The 22,928-nt window shown below is 38.7% G+C and overlaps 1 protein-coding gene across 5 annotated transcripts in view; it reads right to left on the bottom strand.

Moving 5' to 3' along the window:
* Positions 1-16,412, bottom strand: part of LOC149187843 (putative uncharacterized protein YDL057W) — a 383,231-nt gene extending 366,819 nt beyond the window's left edge. For 3 of the 5 annotated variants that reach the window (XR_016255791.1, XR_016255792.1, XM_089411483.1), the window contains exon 1: positions 16,062-16,412. Coding sequence is in view for 3 of the 5 variants with exons in the window: in XM_089411483.1 (XP_089267609.1) it covers positions 16,062-16,281 (220 nt within the window). In the remaining 2 variants the exon portion in view is untranslated. The remainder of the gene's footprint in view (positions 1-16,061) is intronic. The other 2 variants (XM_089411482.1, XM_089411484.1) reach the window with 1 other exon arrangement.
* Positions 16,413-22,928: the final 6,516 nt, after the last annotated feature.

Raw genomic sequence — 22,928 nt, 5'->3', positions numbered from 1 at the left:
GAGAGTACGATCACACACGTGGATGAAAATAGCCAAATCAAAAGGTGTGGCGGACATAGGCCCCTTGGAAGAGCAACTCAAGGAGGCCAGAAGGGAATTAGCTATGGCTAAACACGTGGCAAATTGCCAACGGGTGTTCCTACAGGAAGAAAACGAAAAACTTAAGCTGCAGCTACAGGAGCTGAGGAGAGGAACAGGCACATCCTCCGGGGACGTCACAGCAGAACAGCAAGGCAAAAAGGAACTGCACATCGGTCTTGGGGAGCCAACCACGCATCTACAAGAAGCAGAGCTGCAAGCACAAATTGAGGTGCAAGCTCTCAAACAACAACTGCAGCAGAAAGAGGCACAATTGGCCTGCATGGCCAGTTGGGCCATGGATGCTATACAATGCAGATAGCCGGCCAAATCCTATGGCTTGTACCTGAGAGACCAATGGCTACAATTTCAAATCAACACCTTGGCGCAAAGGGGTATCTCTCAGCTCCAAGACCCGCAGCAGTTCACTGAATTATGCAATACCAGTTCATCTGAGGATAAGGCCAAACTATCGGATTTCTACCTCCATAATTTGGCCCTTCCTAATGTGGTTTCATGGGATCCCAACACGGTCTTAGGGGACATGCAGTTAATGGCACTTGCCTCATGGTTGAACCATGAAGACAAAAGAGCAGCAGAAGCCAAAGCGGTCATGAACCGAGCGCTGAATGAGCCATTACTAATTAGAGCAGAACCAGGGGATCCAACGGCATTAATATCAACACACCAACACTTATCCACCGACCCTCAAGCTTCATTAAAATATATGGATCAGCAAGCCCAGGCCATAGCGCATTTTGAGGATATGGAGAGACTGCTAGGGGACAACTGTGTTCACGCTTGCACCCGCCGATGGAATACATTGGCCCACAGTCTAAAATCAGAGAGTATCATACTCCAACTCACATGAGGGAAGCTCTAGTACGGGTGCCCCTTTATAAGAAATCTATGCAGAACCTCCAGGCCAGCTGGATTGGCCTCAAACTAAGCCCACCTCTGCTGTTAGGATTGATGGAAGGCAGCACAGAGAAAGATGAGCATGAACAGTGGGAAGAGGTGGAAAGAAAGACTGGGTTCCATGTCAGAAAGGAGGACACTACTGCAGAAGCTTGGGATGTGAGGGTGGCAGTAAAGGCAATGAAGGATGAGGAGCTGGATTAGTTGCTCAAGGATGAGCAATCATTTTAGCTGGGGGGTGATGATGAGCCCCAAATTTGGTAACATTTTGGGCTCATTTGGCCTACTTACCCTTGCTCAACCCTTCATTTTTCATCACTTATGCATCATTTCTAGTATATTTATGTTATTTGTGCGAAGGAGGGCAGTCATTATTCCTAGGTGGCTAACACATGTTTATTTCAGGTTTTTTTGACATTTAATGGAGCAAAACCACGCAGATGAGGGCTAGGAGACAGCCAAGATGGGATTGAGGTTTTGTAGGAAGGTTGTCCATAGCATTGAATGGCCTTCCTCGTGATCTCCACCCCAACTCCGAGCTCTAACAGCAACCACCACCAAGCTAGAAGGCATCCAAACGGATTGTGAGGAAACAGCAGATTACTCTTAGTTTGGACAGCCAAACCCCACTAATTTAGGAGGCCAGCTTGGCCCTTGTAATGTATAAATGATGAGGCTGTAGCCTTCGATGGGGACTTTTGAAACTTTGTTGTTTATTCTAGACTACGAGCTGATAGCTCTGTTTTGCTCTTTGTAAGCCATTTTTGGCATGTTATGAGACTTATGACTATTATCTTTTAATGAAAAGCAGGCAGATTTGAGTTCAGTTATGAGTTCTTAGAGGAGCCATAGCTCTCGGGGTTGGGCCCAACCTGAGAGCAATAGGCCTCCTTTCTTTGTATTGTTACTTTTATTTCAGCATTGTATTTCTTTTCCTTTACATGCATTTGGAAACACAGTTTGCTGAGTTGAATTTTTTGATGTGATTAAGTAGGTTAGTTTTATGAACAAAGTTGCTTTCAGTAGTTTAGATTAGAGTAAGGAGATTAGAGTTAATCAGAGCTCCAAAAAGGGTTGATTGCACACTCTCTTCCACCTCTGTTTAGAGATTGGAATTGCAGCCTGTGCCACCCACCAAAAACACCGCTTTACATGTTCATGCAAGCTTTGATGCAATGTTCTCGGTTGTAGCAGCACCCATGCGTTCAGATCTTGTGGAATGAACCTTTGTTTCAGTACCATGCAAGAGTTTCTTTACAAAATCACGTTGTTGTTCTATGGTTTTATAAAAACAGTTAGAATAGGTTGAGGAAATCTCGGTTTTGTGCAAGACACGGATGATTTGTTTCATTTACACTGTGCAGTATTTCTCCCTCATTCCCGTATCCTTCTAAGCCGTGCCTAGGCCATCCACTCATCCCTCAGTTAGACCACTTACCTCCTAACTCTTCTATCACCCACATGATTCTACCTTTTCGGCCTTCCATTTCCTCTTACCTCCTCTAGACCCACCAACTTTACTCACCCCCTCTTCATCTCATCTCTCTGTCCATAAGCCATCACAAGCTCCCCTCCTACCTCCTTGACCATCCATATAGCCTCTTCCACTCATCCATCACCCAAAAATCCTATTGCAGAACATCCTGTAGGAATTAGCAGACTTCCTGTAGAAATCCTGAACATCCTGTAGAACCCCTGCAGACTTCCTATAGAAGCTTGTAAACACGGTTGCCAAGCACCTGAACGTTATGAACTTCTCTAAAAGGATGCTAGGGATCCCTTAGACCCTCTCTGAGCCTTCCTGACCTTTTCCAAGCATTTCCCTCCTTGATCTATCCCTGCACAGTCAAGACCCAGTTAGAAGCACACACATAATAATTCCAACAACTTGAACAAAACTACAAAAACATGTTTTCTTTAGATCAAAGTAGTCTAGACACATGCACCTCACCTTCCTAGAAGTAATGGCACCTCTTCCAGTATTTTTGCATTCCCACCTTTGCATTAGTAGAACTAGCTGGTAGAATTAGGGTTTGCTAAGGTTTCCATTTCTTGTTGGCTTTCAGTTCCTTCCTGCAGTAGGTTAATTTCCTTTGAGATAGCTTTCGTTCATCGGTTAAAAAGCTTCTTCTGAGAACTCATAGAAGTTGGCTTGAGCCCTAGCGGACTTGTGCCAGCTGACCAAGTGACAGCTGCGACAAGAGCTAGTACTTGTGCATACAGCACCGTCGCTTCCAAGTTTGTTACGAACTACCGGGTTGATAAAATTAGAGAAGGAAGCCCCAGGAGTTGTAGCATTATTGCTACAATACTGGGGCTCACCAGCAGGTAGATTCGTTCCTCACAAAGCTTCAGGAGACCCGAGATGAGTTATCAGTTGTGGGGTCTACACCTCAAGATTTTGAGTTGGTTAGACTGACCCTCAATTTTGTCTCAGATGAGTGGCAAGTCTTTGTACAGAGTATCATGGGCAGGGCGACTTTGCCGAATTGGGATGAGATGTGGGCAGATCTCAAGCAAAAGGAGTTGAGGAGAGACCTAGTCAAGTGCATTGTTTTAAGAAACGGCCGTTTCGAAACTGAAACGGCCTGGTTGATCCGAGTTATTGGCCCAAGTTATGACCCAGCCATGGAAACGGTTCAGTTGGCCGAGTCACCCATGACTCGGTCGAGTCATGGGTGACTCGGCCAACTCGGCCGTTTCCGTTATGACTCGACCGAGTCACAAAAAAACGCCCAGCATCACATCAAACTGCGAATTAATTACTTTCCTTGGGAAAAAAATGTATGTATTCAGTCTTGAGTCTATGAACTAATAAAATTCACTTATCTGTCTTTCCCGAACTTAATAGCGAATTTTATTATGCTTTTTTGCACTAGTGAACTCTTCAATTTTCATCACCCCCGGAGGTGACATAGTATTAAACTATGAAACAGGCTACAGAATTGTATGCATCCAGTTTTGCACATTGACCCAAATGGTTACCACAGCTGTAAATATCCATTTCCGTGAGTTCATAATTTTGTGTCAGAAGCTGTAGGGATTGAATAACCTGGTATCAATTTTGATCATATAATTTAGGGTATCAAATCTTTTGTTTATCTAGTTTATAATGTGTGAGTGATCTTAGTTTGGTATTACAGCCGCTTAAATCCGGTATTGTTATGAAGATAGATCAATTTTTAAAATTTTTGGTATCAAAGCATTGTGCATATCCAGAGCATTAATGCCTAGAGAACAAGAGGCATGAGAGCTTTGAAAAATCGGATAGTGATAACAATATAGTTCATTTATTACTAGTCTGCTTATTCAGACTATTGATACCTAGGTCCTGAAGATTAAAGTTTCAACATAATGTTTGGTATCTTTAAAATTATGTTTAAAATCTTTAAATTATGTTTTTTTATAAAAAAAATATTTAATGTATTTTTTACAACGACCGAGTCACTGAAATCGAGCCGGCCGAGTCATTACCGTTTCGGAGTCGGAGTCGGAGTCGATCCTCGACCGAGTCGGAGTCGGAGTCAGAGTCTTAAAACATTGGTCAAGTGTAAGCTTGACGGAAGCAGCAGCAGTGGGTCGAAGCCCAAGGAGGAGAATGAGAATACAACCCTTGCATCAAAGAGGTAGCAGGAGCAGCAGAGGCAGAAGAAGGACATCTCGGAGATAAAGTGCTTCAGGTGTGATGAGATGGGTCACTACGCAACACAATGACCTCTCAAGAAGAAGGACAAAGATGACAAGCATGATCCAAAAGTTGCACCCGCGAAGATCGAGGAGGAGGAGTTCACCATGACAGTCGAGATACCTCCAGAAGGGAGGTGGGTTGATTTACAGTTGTAGTTCGAAAGAGCTATAGATGGCCAAGATCCTTGAGGAACCCATATCTCAGATCAATTCCTTCCTACGGGAGCCCAAATTAGAAGTAGCAAGGTGGATTAGTGTCGGATGGTGTCGAGGAGTGTCGGAGAGACAGTTGCAGTGGCTAGGAGCGTTAGAGACTGAACAGCATAGAGCAAAGTTGGTAGCAATGCAAATGGCACAGAGCAGAGGACAGCAGCAGGGCAAAAGATTCAGAGGGGCAACGTAGAGACTAGTAGCAGTCAAGCTCCAGCATCCACATGGTATCATACTGAACATAGTTAGTTAAGTAATTTGGGATGTTTTTTCGTTGTCGATGCAGTAGCAGCAACAGTTTGCAGTGCAGGGGCAGTTAGCACTGCAATGTTTTAAAAAATGATTGAGTCGGCTCCAACTCGGTCGAGCCAGACCAAGCCAAGGCCTGGTCGGGTTGGCTCGGTGGAGGAAACGGCCCGGCTGGCTAGTTTGTTACCGACTTGGCCAGCTCAGTAACAAACTCGTCGGCTTGACCGAGCCCGAGCTGACTCGGCCTGATCGGCCAGTCACGCACATGCACGGCCAGCAAGTAATTTTGGGGGGGGGGGAATTGGACCCCACAGTCAATTCTAATTTGCTTTAGGGTGTTTTTGAGGTCCATTTACCTCTCCCAACCCTATAAAAGCTACCCAACCCCCTCTCATTTCCTCACAACTATCTCATCAAATTGGGTAGTGGATAGTCATCCAGCAAAGTTTGATTCTGATGAGGATATTGGTCTTTATTTGGATTTACAGATGGAGGCATTAGTTGAACAAAATGTTCAGTTGAATGCAGATCCACTTGTACCAGCCTCAGGCCCAGCCCCAAGTCTCCAGTTGCAGGCGTTTCCTCTACTCAGCCACGACAGAAGAGCATATCTCATCTATCTCAGCGTGCAACTGTTGCGCAGCCTGCTAGTGCGACCACTTCTACAGTTGCAGTTGTAGATGAGGATGAGGAGGAGCCATGGGTTTCCTCGTCTAACTCTGATTCAGATTCTGAGCCAAATGACGTTGGCTCCTCTAGCAGTAGCCAGTAGTACTTGTGGTTAGTGATGTTTCACAGTGTACTTTTGTTGTAGAGGCCATTTCTAGCCTGCTTGGTTATGTGTTTTTGTTTAGATCTCTATATCATCATTCATGTATGTATTGGACAGTGCACTGGGTGCCATTTTGATATAATGGATATATTCATGAGCCTACTTTGATCATATGTTGTCTTCTCTCTATATTCTAAAGCTTTGTGTTTGGAAACATGAATGAAAATCTTTAAATTTATGTTTTTTTATAAAAAAAATATATTTAATGTATTTTTGACAACGACCAAGTCATTGAAATCAAACCGGCCGAGTCGATATCGAGTCCGAGTCAAAGTTGGAGGCGACCCTCGACCATTTCCGAACCAGAGTCGGAGTTTTAAAACATTGGTTGACAGTGGCAGTGCCAGCAACAGCATGAATGCAAAAATTCAGGGGGAGTCACAGTACGGATGCAGTGTTGACAATGGGTCAACAACAGTATAGATGCAATGTTTACACAGTGGTTGGTGGACAGCGTGTCAGACATCAGCAGTGCAGAGGACAATGATATGAAGTCAGAGTGATGCTTCAGCAGGTTGCATTGCTAGAGCACATTCCTCGCTAAGAGGGAGTGTTGATTTCTAGTAGCATCGAATGTGCTCTAAGTCTCAAATTCTACAGGGAGGCTTGGGCACATGTATTCCAAAGAACCCATAAAGCGTTTTGGGAAATTCCACCCAGAAACAGTTTTACTAAAATAATTAATTATTTTTTTATGGGACCGTCTAAACTTAGGAAAATAAAATAATTAATGGGTATTAATCTAATTGTGGGTGTAACTTCTAGAAGAAAACGAGGATCAAGCAGAAATGATCTTAGCCATTGATTAGGTTCTAATATGGGCCGTTGAATGTCAACGAGAAGATTATTTAAGAAAGCTTGAGGGTCATTTGGAAGACACACAAAGTGAGTTCAGAAGTTCGATTTTCTAAAGCAGAGCAGCTGCCGGGAGAATTTCGATAGTGAGCTTTTGCAATGAAGGGCAAGGATAGCTTGGTTGGAGAATCTTCTCGTGAGTCAAGGATATGCAGCAAAGAGGCAGAGAGACACCAAAAGGAGGCAGTGTAGTACCCAGGAGGGGTTGACACTGAGCCAAAAAGGCTCACGCAGACGCAGCGCAGTCCTCCAAGCGGAAATCCTAAAATTTGTTAGGGTTTGACGTTTTGAGCCGAGAGTGTTAACGTCAAAGCTCTGAGAGAGCAAATCAATCCAGCACTGAGGTGACATAGTGCCTTTGAAGCTGACACAGGGGCAGCGCAGAAGTAGCCGAAGAACTTGCAATTCAGTTGTTGGATCAGTCGGGACTTGCCGTGTAGAGTGAGGTAATCTCACAAATTTCTTCTGCCACTCATATTTCTTCGTAACTGGATTGTCGGGACGGCATCCAGAAGTTGTATTCAGAAAACTGTTGCATAATAATAAAAACCTTCAGATTTGTTGTACCAGTTTTCCCGCATTAGGTTTTTTCGGGGACATTTGTCCAAAAATAACTGTCACTTGTGTATTTTTCTCTATTGTTCAATCTCTTGTTTCGGCAAATAATTTAATTGGTGTAGGTTGCAGTGTATGTATTTCGATGTTTGCCATAGGAAACTGCAAATAAGTTGTTTATGTAAATGCTACAAGTAGGAGAAATATCAACAGTGCTGCAATAGGAATTCCCAAGTTTAAGGAATTTTCACACTCATAATGCTGAAGGAATAGTTATAGTTAAAGAACAAGAATTTGTTCTAGAAGAAAGAATTGTGACAACTTTGAGAGGCTCCAAAAGGAGGATGGAATCTAAACTTTGGCAGGGCTTTGAAGGGAATCTAGGTAATGTTGGGGAAGGAGTTATTAGCCGCAACAATGACAAGAATTAGCATATTGTGAAGCCTCCAGTGTAGCCTTTAGTATCGGGTTAAAGAATATGGACTGATCATGTAGCTCTAGCTTACCAAGTCATTAAAGAGTTAAAAGATAATATGAAAGAAGCAAACTCTAGGATTATTATTTATATGGTAAATAAAATATCTTTTCCTATGGGTTAAAAGTTATAATCCAAGTTTCAAAAAGTTAAAGGTTAAGAAGAGATGTAATGCCACCACCTGTACTCATGTCAAATGATGAGGAAATCAATTGGTTAATAAGTTAGTGAACAAAGCAATTATGAAGGATGCATCCCCTATTTCAGGGGAGATGTCCCCATTTTTGGCCCTATTGGCATTGGGGATACATCTTTGTGCAACTCCAACTCTTACTAGTTCAAACATCAAACAAGTAATTGTCTTGAAAACACATATCACCGCCAACGAAGTGGTCAGCCAAAGCACTGAGTTTTAGGGTTTTAGGATCCTTAAGAAATAGATAAATTTAACTGGTTTATATTATGTATGAAAATTATAGTATATAGGAGAAAAGATTGAACAAGAAAGGATTTCTAATTTTGTGGAACTAGATGTTGATTTATGGTAGAATCGAATGTGCTCTAAGTCTCAAATTTTGTAGGGAGGCTTGGGCACATGTATTCCAAAGAACCCATAAAGCATTTTGGGAAATTCCACCCAGAGACAGTTTTATTAAAATAATTAATTATTTTTAATGAGACCCTAAGTCTAAACTTAGGAAAATAAAATAATTAAAGGGTATTAATCTAACTATGGGTGTAACTTCTAAAAGAAGACAAGGATTAAGCAGAAATGATCTTAGCCAATGATTAGCTTCTAATCTAGGTCGTTGAATGTCAACGAGGAGATTTTTTAAGGAGGCTTGAGGGTCACTTGGAAACAGACACATAGTGAGTTCAGAAGTTCGATTTTCTGAAGCAAAGCAGCTGCTAGGAGAATTAGTGAGCTTGCACAGAGAGGGGTAGAGGAAGTTTGGCTGGAGGATCTTCTCCAGAGCCAAGAATACTCAGCAGAGAGGCAAAGAAACACACAGAGGAGGCAGCACAGAGGGCAGAGAGGGTGACACAGAGCCAAGAAAGGCTCACACAGGCCCCACGCAAAGCAGAGCAGCAGCTTCCAGCGCAGAGGTCCGAATTCGCTGAGGGAGCTAACATTTATGCGCTGGGAGGGCTGGAAAAGGCTTCTGAAGGCATATCGATTCTCAGTTGAGCTGACGCAGTGACTTAGAGGCTAACGCGGAGCCCACGCAGGGTCAGCGCAGAAGTAGTTGGGGAACTCGCAGTTCAGTCGCCGAATCAGCCGGGACTTACAGTGTAGAGTGAGGCAATCTCACCAGTTTCTTTTGCTAAGTGATTTTCTCTGTAACTAGATTGTCAGGAGGGTATCCAGAGATTGTATTCAGAATACTTTAGCTTAATAATAAAAACCCTCAGATCTGCTGCACCGATTTTCCCGCATTGGGTTTTTCCGGGGACATTTGTCCAAAAAATACCGTGTCATTTGTGTTGTATCTTTCTCTATTGTTTTGTTCTTGTTTTGGGCATATTATTTAATTGGTGTAGGCTGCAGTGTATTAGCTTTGATATTTGTTGTCGGAAGCAGTAAATAATTTGTTTCAATAATTAACAAATAGGAGAAGTTTAATCAGTTGTTGCAGTAGGGATTCCATTTACGGAATGTTCACACTAGGATAGAGCCTAGTTTTCATTTTGTTTTGCATGTTGATAGGTTGAAAGCATGTGCCTTATATGTATAGATATGCGAAGTGATTTTGAGTTCACTTCTAGAATATCACCTTATACTTCCCAATTGTCTTGCCCAAACATAGAACAAACAACAAGTAGAGATCCAAGAAACATCAACTTCCAAATCGGAGTGAGCTCACATTAACTTTCCACCACCAACCCTACGGGTCCACTAACCTCCTTAATACCCATGAGGTGTTTCCACTCTAGGACACAAATGCACACCACCAACTTGGCAAACAAACGAGCTCTAGGTGGATCTAGAGTCAAGCACCACTCCTCCCCCTTAGCACCCCATCTCTCGACGTCACTTGAGGAGCAAGCCTTCTATCAAGAATTTCTTTCCCATAACCTTAGATGTCAAACGTGTTGGTATACCACGTTCTTGTGCTCCACCAAGGATTAGACAACTAGCATCTCTCCATCATAACCACTACATGACAGACATCACAATTATCATTCATCAACAATTTCGATAAGGACCACATATCAAACCCACTCACTCATCCTCAACAACAAGCTCCAACGCTAGCAAGCCATGGCATCCTCTCATTTGTTTTAGCTTTAAGGGATGGTTGTACTTGTACCTTTGCTAGAGATTGTACTCTTTGCTAGACATATTTCTTTATCTTTTTGCTTTCAATATTGATTTAGGACTTGCTTTCACACTCTCATATTGTATTTACTCTAGATATAATTTCTAGTCTTATTATCAATTGGTTTAGAACTTGCTTTCACACTCACATATTGTATTTACTATAGATAAAATTCCTAGTCTTATTGTCAACTGATTTAGCAGTCTCAACAAGGTCCTCACAAAGCACTAGGTAGCAGTGTTGATAATATCGCTGAAATATCGGCGATATTCGCAAATATCGCGATATTTTCGGCGAGCCGAAATATCGCCCCCGAAAAATCGCGATATTTGCCTGTTTTCAATTTCTCGCGAGATTGGCGATATTTCGGCGATATTTTCTAAAATATCGCGAGACGATAGAAAATATCGCTGGCGGCCTGTTTAAATTGGTTTTTCAGTTCATTGTTTCACGTCATTTCGTTTATTTCGTTTTTGTGAGAGCTGGAGACGCTGCGAAGGAGGGTTTGGCTGCCACGAACAGGTTTGAATCCGACACCAACCCGCACGTCCATTATCTGTCTGCCCGTCCATTATTTGGCTGCCCGCACGTCCATTATCTGTCTGCGTTGCCAGTGACAAGTGTTACATTTCGTTTTTTGAAGCTGAACTGTAGACAGAAACCATATAAGTATTAAGTAATATAGTTTCAACTTTATTCCCTCGTAGTTGTTTAGTATCTCCACCGCTGCTTGACCATTGAAAGTTCTCGTTTATGGGATAAAGTTATAAACACGTTTTTCATCATAAAAAATTCCGAGATTCAAGACATACCGAGAGAGATCCCATAAGCGAACAAACACCGATGTATACCATAATATGAGTGGGACCATAATATGGAACAAAATGGAAAATGATAACTATAGTCGCTGATACAACCAACGCCGCATATAACAAGAAAGCTGTTTGCATAAAATGACAGTTTAAACTTTAAATTTTTAAAACATATGTCAGGAGTCGAGACAAAGATATAGTTCGCAAGATATCATCGGTAAATAGTAAATACTAAAATGCATTGCTACATAGGTTAACAGTAAAGCAACGGAGTCATGAATATTAATTGTTATTGGATATAACTTAGTGCCTGTAGATATGGGTAGACATTGATCCTTATGAGGAAAGCGACATTAAATGAAAAGGGAAAAACAAGGATACTTAAATCATTTCCATTGATATACCTCCAATAAATGAAAGGATATGCCGAGTATCTACTGGTAATATATGCAAAAGAAGGCACAGCTTATGTCCAGATCTGAGTTACCAAGTTAGTAAACAGATTATGAATTCATGTATCTTCATGTATAACAAGTTGTACATCCATTACATGATAAAAGTGCTGTTATTGTTATGCCAGTTTAATATTGAGGAACTTGGTCAAAGACTCATCATAAAGACCCCAAAGAAAACCTGATCACAATAGCAGACTCTCTTGAAGTTAATGGCAGTCCAATAAAAGGGGTCAACACAAGACATACTGGATGTAAGAAGCACCGTAAAAAGTTTTCAGTGTTATCACATACTTATCATTTCTATTTGACATGATATATATCAGTGTTTTCTTCATATTTATGTGCCAATGTGTTTATTTCATGTTGTTATTGCTTTATATGTTTAAAAATCTGAAAAAAATGAATATATTATGCATTTTTTATGCTTGCCGATATTTGCCGATATTTTGCCGATACTTTCGCCGATATTGCCGATAAGATATTTTCTGGACCCTCGCCGATATTTTCCCGATACCGATATTATCAACACTGCTAGGTAGTACCACACGGGACAAGTGCCCACTATCACCTCGGCACAAGTCCCCACTTTTTAAGTGTAACTCCTACAAATGGCTATGTGAGGCTTCCCTACTATATACTTAAAACACTTCACACAAGATGAGTAGACCGGTGCCTAACTATGATGTCTAGGTGAAAGTAAGAGCTAATTATATCAATTTTACTGATCTATAAGTGAAATTAAACACAGAAATAACACATACCAGCAAGTAGAAGATCACTCTAACCTCAAGAAATAACTCTCGAAATAATACAGAGTTGAGTGATAGATGTTCTTACCAATTTGGAAATGGTTTTCCTCGAGTTACTTCTCGGTAAGTGGCTATCAATGGATGATTGGGTCATTGTCCTACAGTTTCAGACCTGCAAGAGTAGAAAACACACAAAAAATTGCAAGCAAAATGCCCCTTTGGGGCCACCCACAAGTGTGGAACTGGAAACACACTAAATTAATGGATTTATGGGTGGAAATGTTTGGGCAACAAGTTAATATCTATGAAAATCACCCAATACTTAGATCTACAATTATCTTCAAGTTTTCAGCAATTTAGAAACCGCTTGCAAAAAACAGGGGTCAAATTAACCTAGAGTTAAAACCAAAAAAAATATCTGGGAAGAAACTTTACACTAAGACAACTGGAAAATATATATTTCTAATCTAGAAACACTTCTGATATGATATCTAAAGATTTATTTTAAATATGGATCTAACATGAGCTAAGAGGGATCCAATTTCTTTACGTGCAAATTTTGTTATGAGCCGACATAATTTAACTATTTTGTATAGTTATTTAATATTTTTACTTTTAGATTTTTTAAATTTTTATTTTGGCTGACATGAGCAAAATTTCAACTTTGATGAGGAACAGACATCTTTACACTGAGCTGTAAAATAAGTCTCTAAACCAAATTAAATCTGAAACAAATTAAAAAAAATTAATTCAAATAATTTCAAGTTAATTAAAGTACTTACTCGAATAAGCCCCTCATGTAAACTTTTGCTAGATAAACTAAATGTATGGCCGTCGCAAACTGCAAATCTGCAAAATGCTTCTAATACCTTGAAATATAAAATATTATTACAGAAAATAAGAGGGTATACTATCTTGGCCTATAAGTTAAATCTACTACATAAAAACCCCAATATCTACTAGCTAAAAGATAGAAATTGAAAGACAAGCTAGGAACTTATTATTATATTTTTTTCGGTTTTTTTTATAAATAAATAAAAAAAAAGAGATCTTTTGGATGAAGTTTGCGATTGGTTGTTGTCGCGAGGCTTACCTTGGCGTTGCTTAGATTCCACATGCCGGATTGTGATCACGACTCCCTCAAAGTTATGCACCTTGGACTACAGAATGAGATTGGAGTCTAGAATGAGATTGGAGTCTAGCGACTACAACAGCCAATTCTAGTATAGAATAGTATACCAGCTCGCAAATCCTACTAGAAAGGTCTTCTCCTTCGAGATGTCCCCAACCACTAGGCTAACTATAGCACTAAGCTAGAACTCCATTGCTGAAGGGACCCCTAATAAGGGTCTGTCCAATACTTGGGCTTCATAAAAAATTCAAGAAGTTTACATGACTGGTATGGTTCGTGAAAGTAGTATCTCATATAACCCACACTAAGGCTGAATTCCTACCAAGTGATATGCTTATACTTACACTCGTTTGTGGATGCATGCCAACGCACACAACCGTATTTAGGGCTAAGTGCAAATCCTAAATGACTTTGGCAAAATAAACACCCTCAACTCATAGCTTATGTCAAAGGAAATTGAAATAAACGGTGTTAATGGTTCTTCATAAGAGAAGGAATTACTTAATTTTATGCATGCCTAAGATGAGCTCTTACCAAACATCATAGCATAAAAAATTGGGATGGGGAGAACGGCATTTGCGAAAAAAAAAGACCACAAGTTTTTTGCAAGCAAACATGTGTAACAAAGCTTCTAAAGATATTTTGCTCGGTAACAAAGTTTCTAAAGATATTTTGCTTCCTATTGGTTCAATCTAGTTCTAGACAAGCAACTCTTAAGATTGGTTGACTTTTACTTTGTATGATGACACTAAGTGATTAGCGTCAATTCCTTATTTTGACACTAAGTGATTAGCGTCAATTCCTTATTTTTACATGGGGATGTGTTCCAAATGATACGGAATGTGTTATTCATTTTATCAAGACATGGGTACTCTAAGGAGGACATCTTCTCACATCCTTTTTGGGATATAGGGAAACACATTTGGTAACATTCTCTTAAAAAATGAGATGCTTTCATGTTTTCTTTTTACCAAAATCCACTGTTTTTAACTTTTGATAATCACTAGTAATATTAAAGTAAAAGGACAAAAAAAGAAAAATAAAGAAGTATGGTAAATGATAGAAAAAGAAAATACAAATGTTAACTTCTATTTGATTGTTTCAGGATGTTTGAGAGTTGTTCCAACTTCATCAGACATGGAGAAAGTAAGAATTTCATATCCAATTCAAAATTTAACAAAATTAATAGTTTTTAAGATTTCAAGATTGACCAGATTACAGAATTTCCACTGGATTCTATTATGTATGAGGGTACAGAATTAATGTTTAATCAAAATCACCAAACCTTTTATGTACCTCAAAATTAATAGTGTTGATTGTTGAGCTTCTCTCATAATTTTTAATACATTATACATAGAAAAACATAAATTTACCTCTAAACTTGAAAAAACAATTCTTTCTTTTAGTTTTTTAATTTTCTAAACATAATAAAAAAAATACAATAATAATAATCTATAACTAATTTATAATTTATTAATTATTATATTACATTATTTTATATAAAATTATAAAATTTTAATAATTTTTTATTTAAATTTTTTATATTCAAAATAAATTCCGATGTAATGAAGTTCCTGGCATCCTCCTTGTAATTTTGAAGCTCCTCTGCATATTACATAAATGTGTTTCCCTACTCCCATGTCCCCACATCCCAAAAGAAACTTGATGGAACATTACATTTTCATCTTTTACTAAACTCGAAGCAGAAAGCTTCTTCAATGTTATGCAAAACTTTTTTCAACCATTTAATAATTTTTTACTCACAGGAAGTCGCGAGACCGATCCTCCATCTGTGATAGAATGGTGAGCCCATATTCCACACTTGTTCCAGTAAACAGGATATATATACCCTCTCTATTTAAGGCATCCAGTGATGAATTTACGCAGGTATCTGACTACGGTGTGCATTGCACCTCTTATTTAGACATGTGCAAATCATGGTCGCATGGGTACTTCTATTCCCCCAAGAGCGTACCCGTACCCGTCATACCCATGCTGATGTACGTACAAAGGAGAATACCAGTACCTTTCCTCGAAGGGGTTTTCATCCTTATCATACCCGCACCCAAACATACCCATGAAACATGTGAACATAGGGTATTTAAGGCATTTGATAAGGCTATACTAATATGATGAATACGCCTTATTTTGGTTATTTTATGAATGATCCATCGTTAATTCATATGTGATGCTTCTCTTCAGGGTTATGGGATTCCTCTGAATCTTGTCAGTTCACTTTACATGTCTTTTAACACTAATTATGGCTGCCTACATTTTCGTTTTTAAGAAAAACCAGTGATTGCTTTCAAAATTGAGTCATCGGGAGCTACTTAGTTCCACTGAAGAAACAATAATAAAAAATTATTCTGAAGAGCTTCTAGAACTAATACAACAGCGTACAAGCAGACGCTAACTTATCCATTTTGCAAACACATTATTCAAACTGATTTCATAAATAATAATCACTGCTCGTATTGCCGCACCAGGTACCCATTTGATAAAATATTCTCAAAATCCCTAAAAATGCATTCAAATTCTGTTTTAATGTCCTAGGACACCGGAGCACCACTAGTTTAAAATGCCCTGATTATAGTCATTGCTACTGTTGTCGCACCAGGTCCCCGGTTGATAAAAATATCCTCAAAATCCCTAAAATACATTCAAATTCTGTTTTAACGTCCCAGAACACCTGAGTATCACTAATGCCCTGATTAAAGTGAGCAAAATACACACCTGAAGATGGATTTTGTGTTTGTGCTGAATTGCTGTCCGCCATCGTGATCCGATGCTTGAGCTGCCCTGTCCTCCTGGGATTGCCGAAACTGACGATGGTGGACTGGCTATATTTACGCGTATGAATTCTGAGAGACAGGCTATAATTAAGCGTATGAATTCTGTGATGGGTATCGACTGGGAATGCAGAGCACTTCAGAGTCAACGCCGAAGTGAGCATGTTTAATGTTTATTGCGGGCTATGGGCCTCCCATGATGATAAAATAATTTGGCTACGTATGGCTATTGGCCTGTCAGATAGGTGGGATGGATTCGCATAGGATACTCTGCCCCGGAACTCTAATTCCGAGAGGTACGGTGTCTGTGTTGGGTTTTATATATTAGAACGGAGTAGTCTACCTAGGCGGAGGAATGGCCCGGTTTCCATCACTGTCCGGAAAATTGTCCAGCTCCGGCCGCCGTCAATCCCTCCGCCACCCTCCCCTGGCAATCTTGACATTCCCTAACAGAAAATCCGATCGGCGCTGGCAATCCTGACATCCAACTGACAGATCGGATCGGAGCTGGAATTGCAGCCGCGGAGAGTTATTGCCATTTCCAATTCGAAACGAGGAATTGCGATCCTGCGGGCTGCTCACTCACCTTCCTCCTCGACTCGGCACCTCCCTTCTCCAAACCTCGCCGACCTCCTTGCGCATAGCTTGAATGGTAAGTATGCAACAGAATTGACCATGTCAGACTACTCCAACACACTGAACTCTGCACTTTCCGCGTTCTTCAAATTTGGGGTTTTCAGTTTCTGTATCAGTAATGCTGTAGAATACTGTTGTTGTGAAAGAAGGGGCTTTGAATCTTTCATCAGTGGTGGTTGAGGGTTAGAAATAAATTGTGTGTTGCGGGGCTTGCAGCTTTGATTTATTTGGTGGGAGAAATTGGTTTTTGGGGTTCTTCGATCCCAATACCAGATTGCGTACAACATGTCTAATTGTTCAGCTTATGAAATCCCTACCTCTCATACGAGAGCTTCGTTGCAAACAAACCTGGAGTGATTTTTGGAACGCACTACACCAATCATGCCAATTCAGTGTTTGTCCAAGGTAAGGCTCATCATGCTTTTGAGCATACTCTCTTATCTGATGCAGATAAATTATTAAAGTAAGGGTTTATCTATGCAACCAAGAGCCTTTTATCTGCAATCTAATTTTGTGAAAATTAATCGGCATTATTTGCCATGTAATTTTTGTCTTAACCTTTAGTTTGCAGAGCCTTTTATCTGCAATCTAATTTTGAGAAAATCAATCGCTTTTATTTACCATTTTAAGAGTCATTTATCAAAATTTAGCCCATATAATCAATGGGATCGTGATGTTTAGTGATGAAAGCAGTAGAATGCGAAGCGAGAACCCACCAAGGTTCGATTCCACTTTTTGGGGTTGGGGTTAGGGGATTTTGAGGGAAAAGTGCGTAATAATCAGTAATGTCACATGTTTCGGTCGTACCATGTTGTGAAATAGCATCTTAGTCCCTCGCAGGTAATACTAGATTCTTTTTTTCTACCTTTAATTTCTTTTAGTGGTTTGATTGTTTGATTTTCTAACGACACTTTGATAAAAAAGCATCTCTTCTAGATTCTGCATTGAACAAGTGGTGGTAGCCCTCCGAAGCAGAGACTGCAGAGTATTTCAGCCTCGGAGATCTCTGGAGGATTCGAGCAGTGATAGTGAAAGTGGACATGGTACTGAAAGATATTTAAGCTTCAAAAGTGAATCCTGCAATTCCAGTGAAAGAGTAGGAGCATGGGATGTTGTCTCCGAAGATTCTGGGGCCTATCCTGATCATTTATGGAATCTACAAGATCGACTTGGGCACCTGTGTTTCCAGTATTTTGAGCGAGCGTTGCCTTATGGAAGAGTCCCTCTAATGGAAAAGGTAGATGCTCTGTTACCTGAGGAGAAAATCCTTCACTGATTTCTATGATTCCTTTGTTTATCTATTGTAAAGCCTTCTGAAAACATTTCAGTGAATTTTCGAGGCAAGACAAGTGTGAAGAAAGATATTGAATTTATTGTTTAAGATCTTAGAAGTTAATGTTCGAGTAGATCTCTTAGTTGGATTCTTCTTCGGTTCCTTTCGGCATAAAATTCTTTTTATTCTCATTTAGTTGTACTTTGCTCCTGCAGGTCAATCAATTAACACGTGGATTTCCATAATTGGTTTCTTTAAGAAGCGTTGATCTTTCTCCAACAAGTTGGATGTCAGTGGCATGGTAAATTTTCTGCATCTTATTGTGAAATCATTTAACGGTTACTTGTATCGCAGATTGCATCACATATGCTGAAAGCTTTGAATTTTCAACATTAGTGCTATGGTGAAATATAGCCCTCTAAGAAATTGGGATTTATGTTCTGGATTCTAGGTATCCTATTTATCGTCTTCAAACTTTAGTTGAGGTTCACATCTCGAGTCTTTTTTTAGCAAAATTATTATTATAAAGTTGTACCTGCAAATTGTTTTGTTCCTTTTGTGAATTTTGCGTTTTGGGTAAAGTGATTGTCATTTAACCAAATTAGTAACCAAATCATCCATAAACCATTTCATATCTACAAGCAAACGGCAACAAGTAATCATGGCACCAGCTCAAACTTGATGATCAGGAAAAAATCCCAGGATCATGTTCAGCAAGGAAACCTTCTTGATGGTCCCACCAATGGCAAGGTCATGGAGCCATCTTTAGACACAGCACCAGCTCAGACTTGAAGATCAGAGAGAAAAAAAAAAAAAAAAAAAGGCTTCAGCAAGGAAACCTTTCTGATGGTCCCACCAATGCCAAGTTCCTGGAGTCTGTGGACCATCTTTAGAGAGGGGGTCTGCCAACATGTTCCTTTCTTTATATACATGGAAAAGGAGACTCCTGGAGCCATGGGTAGACCATCTTTAGAGAGGGGATCTGCCAACATTTTCCTTTCTCTATATACATGAAAAAAGAGTCTTCATTAATAGTAGCTTTGAAATTCAATAGTATTTCATAAAAAGGCCTGAAGAGAAAATTTTCCATAGTACAAATCCAAGGACTGGTTTTTAGGAGGTTGACATTGTTGGGTTATTATCAGATTCCTGAGAGGTGTCTGTGAGAAAAAAACAACCTTTGCAATGACTGACAACATGGATATCGATGATGATTCTTTGAGGGGGATTATGTATGTGTTGCCCTGATGCAGTAGCGCAACATATGCTCTCATTTGTCAAGAATGCTAGAGATGTGGCCATGTGTTGTTGTGTTGGGAAAAAATGGAGAAAGGCAATGAGAAACATTCGCAGCCTTTATTTTTCAAGAAGTGTTTGTGATGAGAGATTGATTGTGTCAGATGTTGTTGTAAGCCGCATTGTATTTTCAACATCTGCTTTGGAAGGGCTATTTGTTTATTGCCATTTTTCTGGGAATAGCATACGAGCTTGGTTGTCACACATGCAATTCATTGAATCACTTGGAACTTCCACTAGATAATCTTGTAGTAAAAGGTCTTGTACCTAATTTTCCCTAATTTTCCCACTAAGGTTGATTACATTTATTCCTTGCCTCATCTTGAAAGCCTCAGGTTACGGGGTGTTCATCTATCACAAGCACCAAATTGGAGCCCTTTCACGAGCCTTCATACAATGGAAGTTGTTGGTATTTGTACACGTGATTTTTTTTAATCTAGTATCATTCATGCATGTTCAGTGCTAAAGTGTTTGGCTTTGCTAGGCTGTGATGGTGTCAAAGTTGTGATCATTGATTTACAGCTTCTAGTGCAGTGCATATTGGATTTTTATGGTATAGGTGATTGCTTTGTCAACATAACTGCTCCCAAACTTCAATCCTTTGAAGTACAAAGAGCTACTTGGATTTGTATAAAGGGAATTCACTCCTTAATGTGACTTTCAATAGCAAACAATTCAGGTTTATAGATTATGTTTTTATACACTCTTACATATTTTCTTTTGGTTCTTTTGTTTCATTTCGTTTTCTTTTAAATGCGTGTTTTTATTTTGATTTCTCACTTATTTTGCTTTTGTAATATTTCAAATTGTTTTATTTTCCGGGCAAAGTAAATGAGATGGACTTTTTTTATTTTTTCAATAGCCATTCAAGATTAACCAATTTTGAAGTACATGGTACCACATTTGTTGGGCTGTCACAAAGAAACAACTTGGCACAAGTAAGCTTGTTCATCTCTAAATTATAACATATTGTTTGGAATGTTGGTTGCTATCTTTGCATTTTATATTTTGGTTAGTGTTTTTGTTGGAAAAATAGAAAGCTTAATGAAATATTTATATTAATTTTTTCTTCTAAAATAATTGTATTTTTTATCTTGCAGTTGGACTCCTTGTTCAAGATACCTTGTCTGGAAAAGAATTTGATTACAGTGAGGTCTCCTTTGAATGTTGAACATAGAATGATGACATTAATGTCCTTGGTCAAATACAACCCAAAACTAAAAGAATTGATTATACGAATTTCCGAAATGAAGAACTACCAAGAAACTACAGACATTCTTTGAGCAGGTTATGAGGTTCAAGCTTAGCAATCAGGTTGTCACAATTGAATAAGTCAATTTAAGGTTTCGATGCTTGATGCTTTTGGCTTACCTCTTATGGGAGGTTCTGGAAGCAACACAATCCTATGGTTTAAAGAGTTATGATTTTTGTACATGGGGCATCAAAGATTAAGGTGCCTACCCTATTTTTGGGAATCAATTCAGGGTTTCAATGCTTGAAGTTTTTGGCTTACCTCTTATGGGAGGTTCTAGAAGCAACACAATCCTATGGTTTAAAGAGTTATGATTTTTGTACATGGGGCATCAAAGATTAAGGTGCCTACCCTATTTTTGGGAATCAATTCAGGGTTTCAATGCTTGATGTTTTTGGCTTACCTCTTATGGGAGGTTCTAGAAGCAACACAATCCTATGGTTTAAAGAGTTATGATTTTTGTACTTGGGGCATCAGAGATTAAGGTGCCTATCCTATTTTTGGGAAATACAGATGATGTGCTCTATTACGTGAATATCAAATTGGAAATTATTTAAGAATCAGACTTTAGTTGCATCTTATTTACTTTTATTGTTGAAGTAGATTTAATGTGCTCTTATAATTATCAGTTTGATTGTCACATTTGAGTTTGAGATGGATATGGTAATATACAAAAGTTATACATTTTGGCACTTCTAAGGTGTCATTTTGCCTTCTCTTTGATATAGAGCTTCGAGATGTTAGGAAATGATGTTTAGGTTTCATTTTTAGTTTCTACCTTCAATAGAGTTTTAAAGAGAGCACCTCTGTAAACAAGTTGACCACCATTGGATGGATTTTTGTTAGAGGCAGAACCACTACTATTTGGAAAATATTGGATACCATCATATTTGGAGGAGACACTATTTTTGCCTGTAATCACAACCTGTGTATCACAAATGCTATCCTTATTGCATATGAGCTCTCCACTGCTTTTATTGATTCCTAATCATAAACCTAGTAATGGCAGGTTTGGGAATTATTAATTGTTTTATTGGAAAAAAATTGTTGTTGGAAAGTGTGCTTGAACCTTTGTAACTCTCATCTTATTATCCAAAGCTTTGTCATTACCTTCTCCCATAACCATTAGACTCCAATCACCCTTGAGCCCTCTTTTATTGAAGAATTTTCTAGATGATTTATTTACAAGATCCTTTGAGAGCCATTTAGCTTAAAGCCGTAGTCATCTAACCTCTAAGCTTTGCCAAGGAAACCTCCCCTGTGAGGATAACATGCAATCACAAAATAGAAAGAGAGACATCATTGAGACAACAGTGGTGGTTAATCTATTTATTGTTACAAGAGATAAGTTGTCTAATAAGTCTTTGCACTAGGCTCATTACTTTTCTAAGCACCCCCATATTATCCTCCCTAAGTTCATTATAAATGAATTATTATTATCTTCAATACCAATATTTACTTGTATGTTCACTATATCCTTTTTCACCTTTTGAATCTCAAATGTTTCATCCAAGGTAGTTTCATGAATATGACAATGAAAAATGATAAAATTGTGATGTTGAATTGTACTTATGCAATTTATATTGATTCAAACCCTACCTGTTTTCCATTTTCATTTTAGATGACTCTAATACTTAGATTGTTAAGATAATTCATTTATAACCAAATTTAATTTTAAATGTTGTTTCAAAATTATTCTAACTAGTAATAAACCGAACTAAAAACTTAAAATACCTAGTAGGCTTACTTTCAAAAATATATAAAAATAAGTTGCAAACCACATCATATTGTGCATTCATGAACTTAACAAATATAAAATTCTTGGTAGTTAAATTTGGACAACAAAATATCTACATGTTTGGTGAAGTCATGAAGTTGACTTAATAAATCCTAAGAGCCTCATGTTAGCCTATGAGGTTGGTTATAATTTACAATGATAAAAAAAATAGCCAAACATTGTTCATGCTCTATTGTATGTTTGAATTTAAAATTAAAATTTAAAGACATAAAAATGAAATAAGGAGGAGATATATGAGAGGGTTTCAAGGATTTCTTCAAGAATATATGCAACAAAATCAATTAAGGTCTTTAGTGTAGACTTCTTCAATGAAATTTGCATCCATATAGGCCTTGCTATATCAAATAAACTCATTTGCAATCAATAATTCCCAAATTTGAAATGTATAAGCTCAAGTAGAGTAGAGAAAAGCTTAGCCATCTCAAGTTGTGATAATGGACTATATCTTCAAATCTATAATTAAATTACTTTTAAGTTCAAATGGTGGAAATTCTTGATTTCTAAACTCAACTTTAGTACATTAAAGGTTGGTTCTAAAAAGTGCTCAATTGAAATT

This window comes from Pinus tabuliformis, chromosome 3_1 (assembly GCF_031772625.1).
Source record: "Pinus tabuliformis cultivar Carrire ecotype Pingquan chromosome 3_1, CPIR1, whole genome shotgun sequence".
NCBI classification, from domain to species: Eukaryota; Viridiplantae; Streptophyta; class Pinopsida; order Pinales; family Pinaceae; genus Pinus; species Pinus tabuliformis.
The sequence above is the reverse complement of the archived record's forward strand: the minus strand, read 5'-3'. Positions and strand labels throughout refer to the sequence as shown.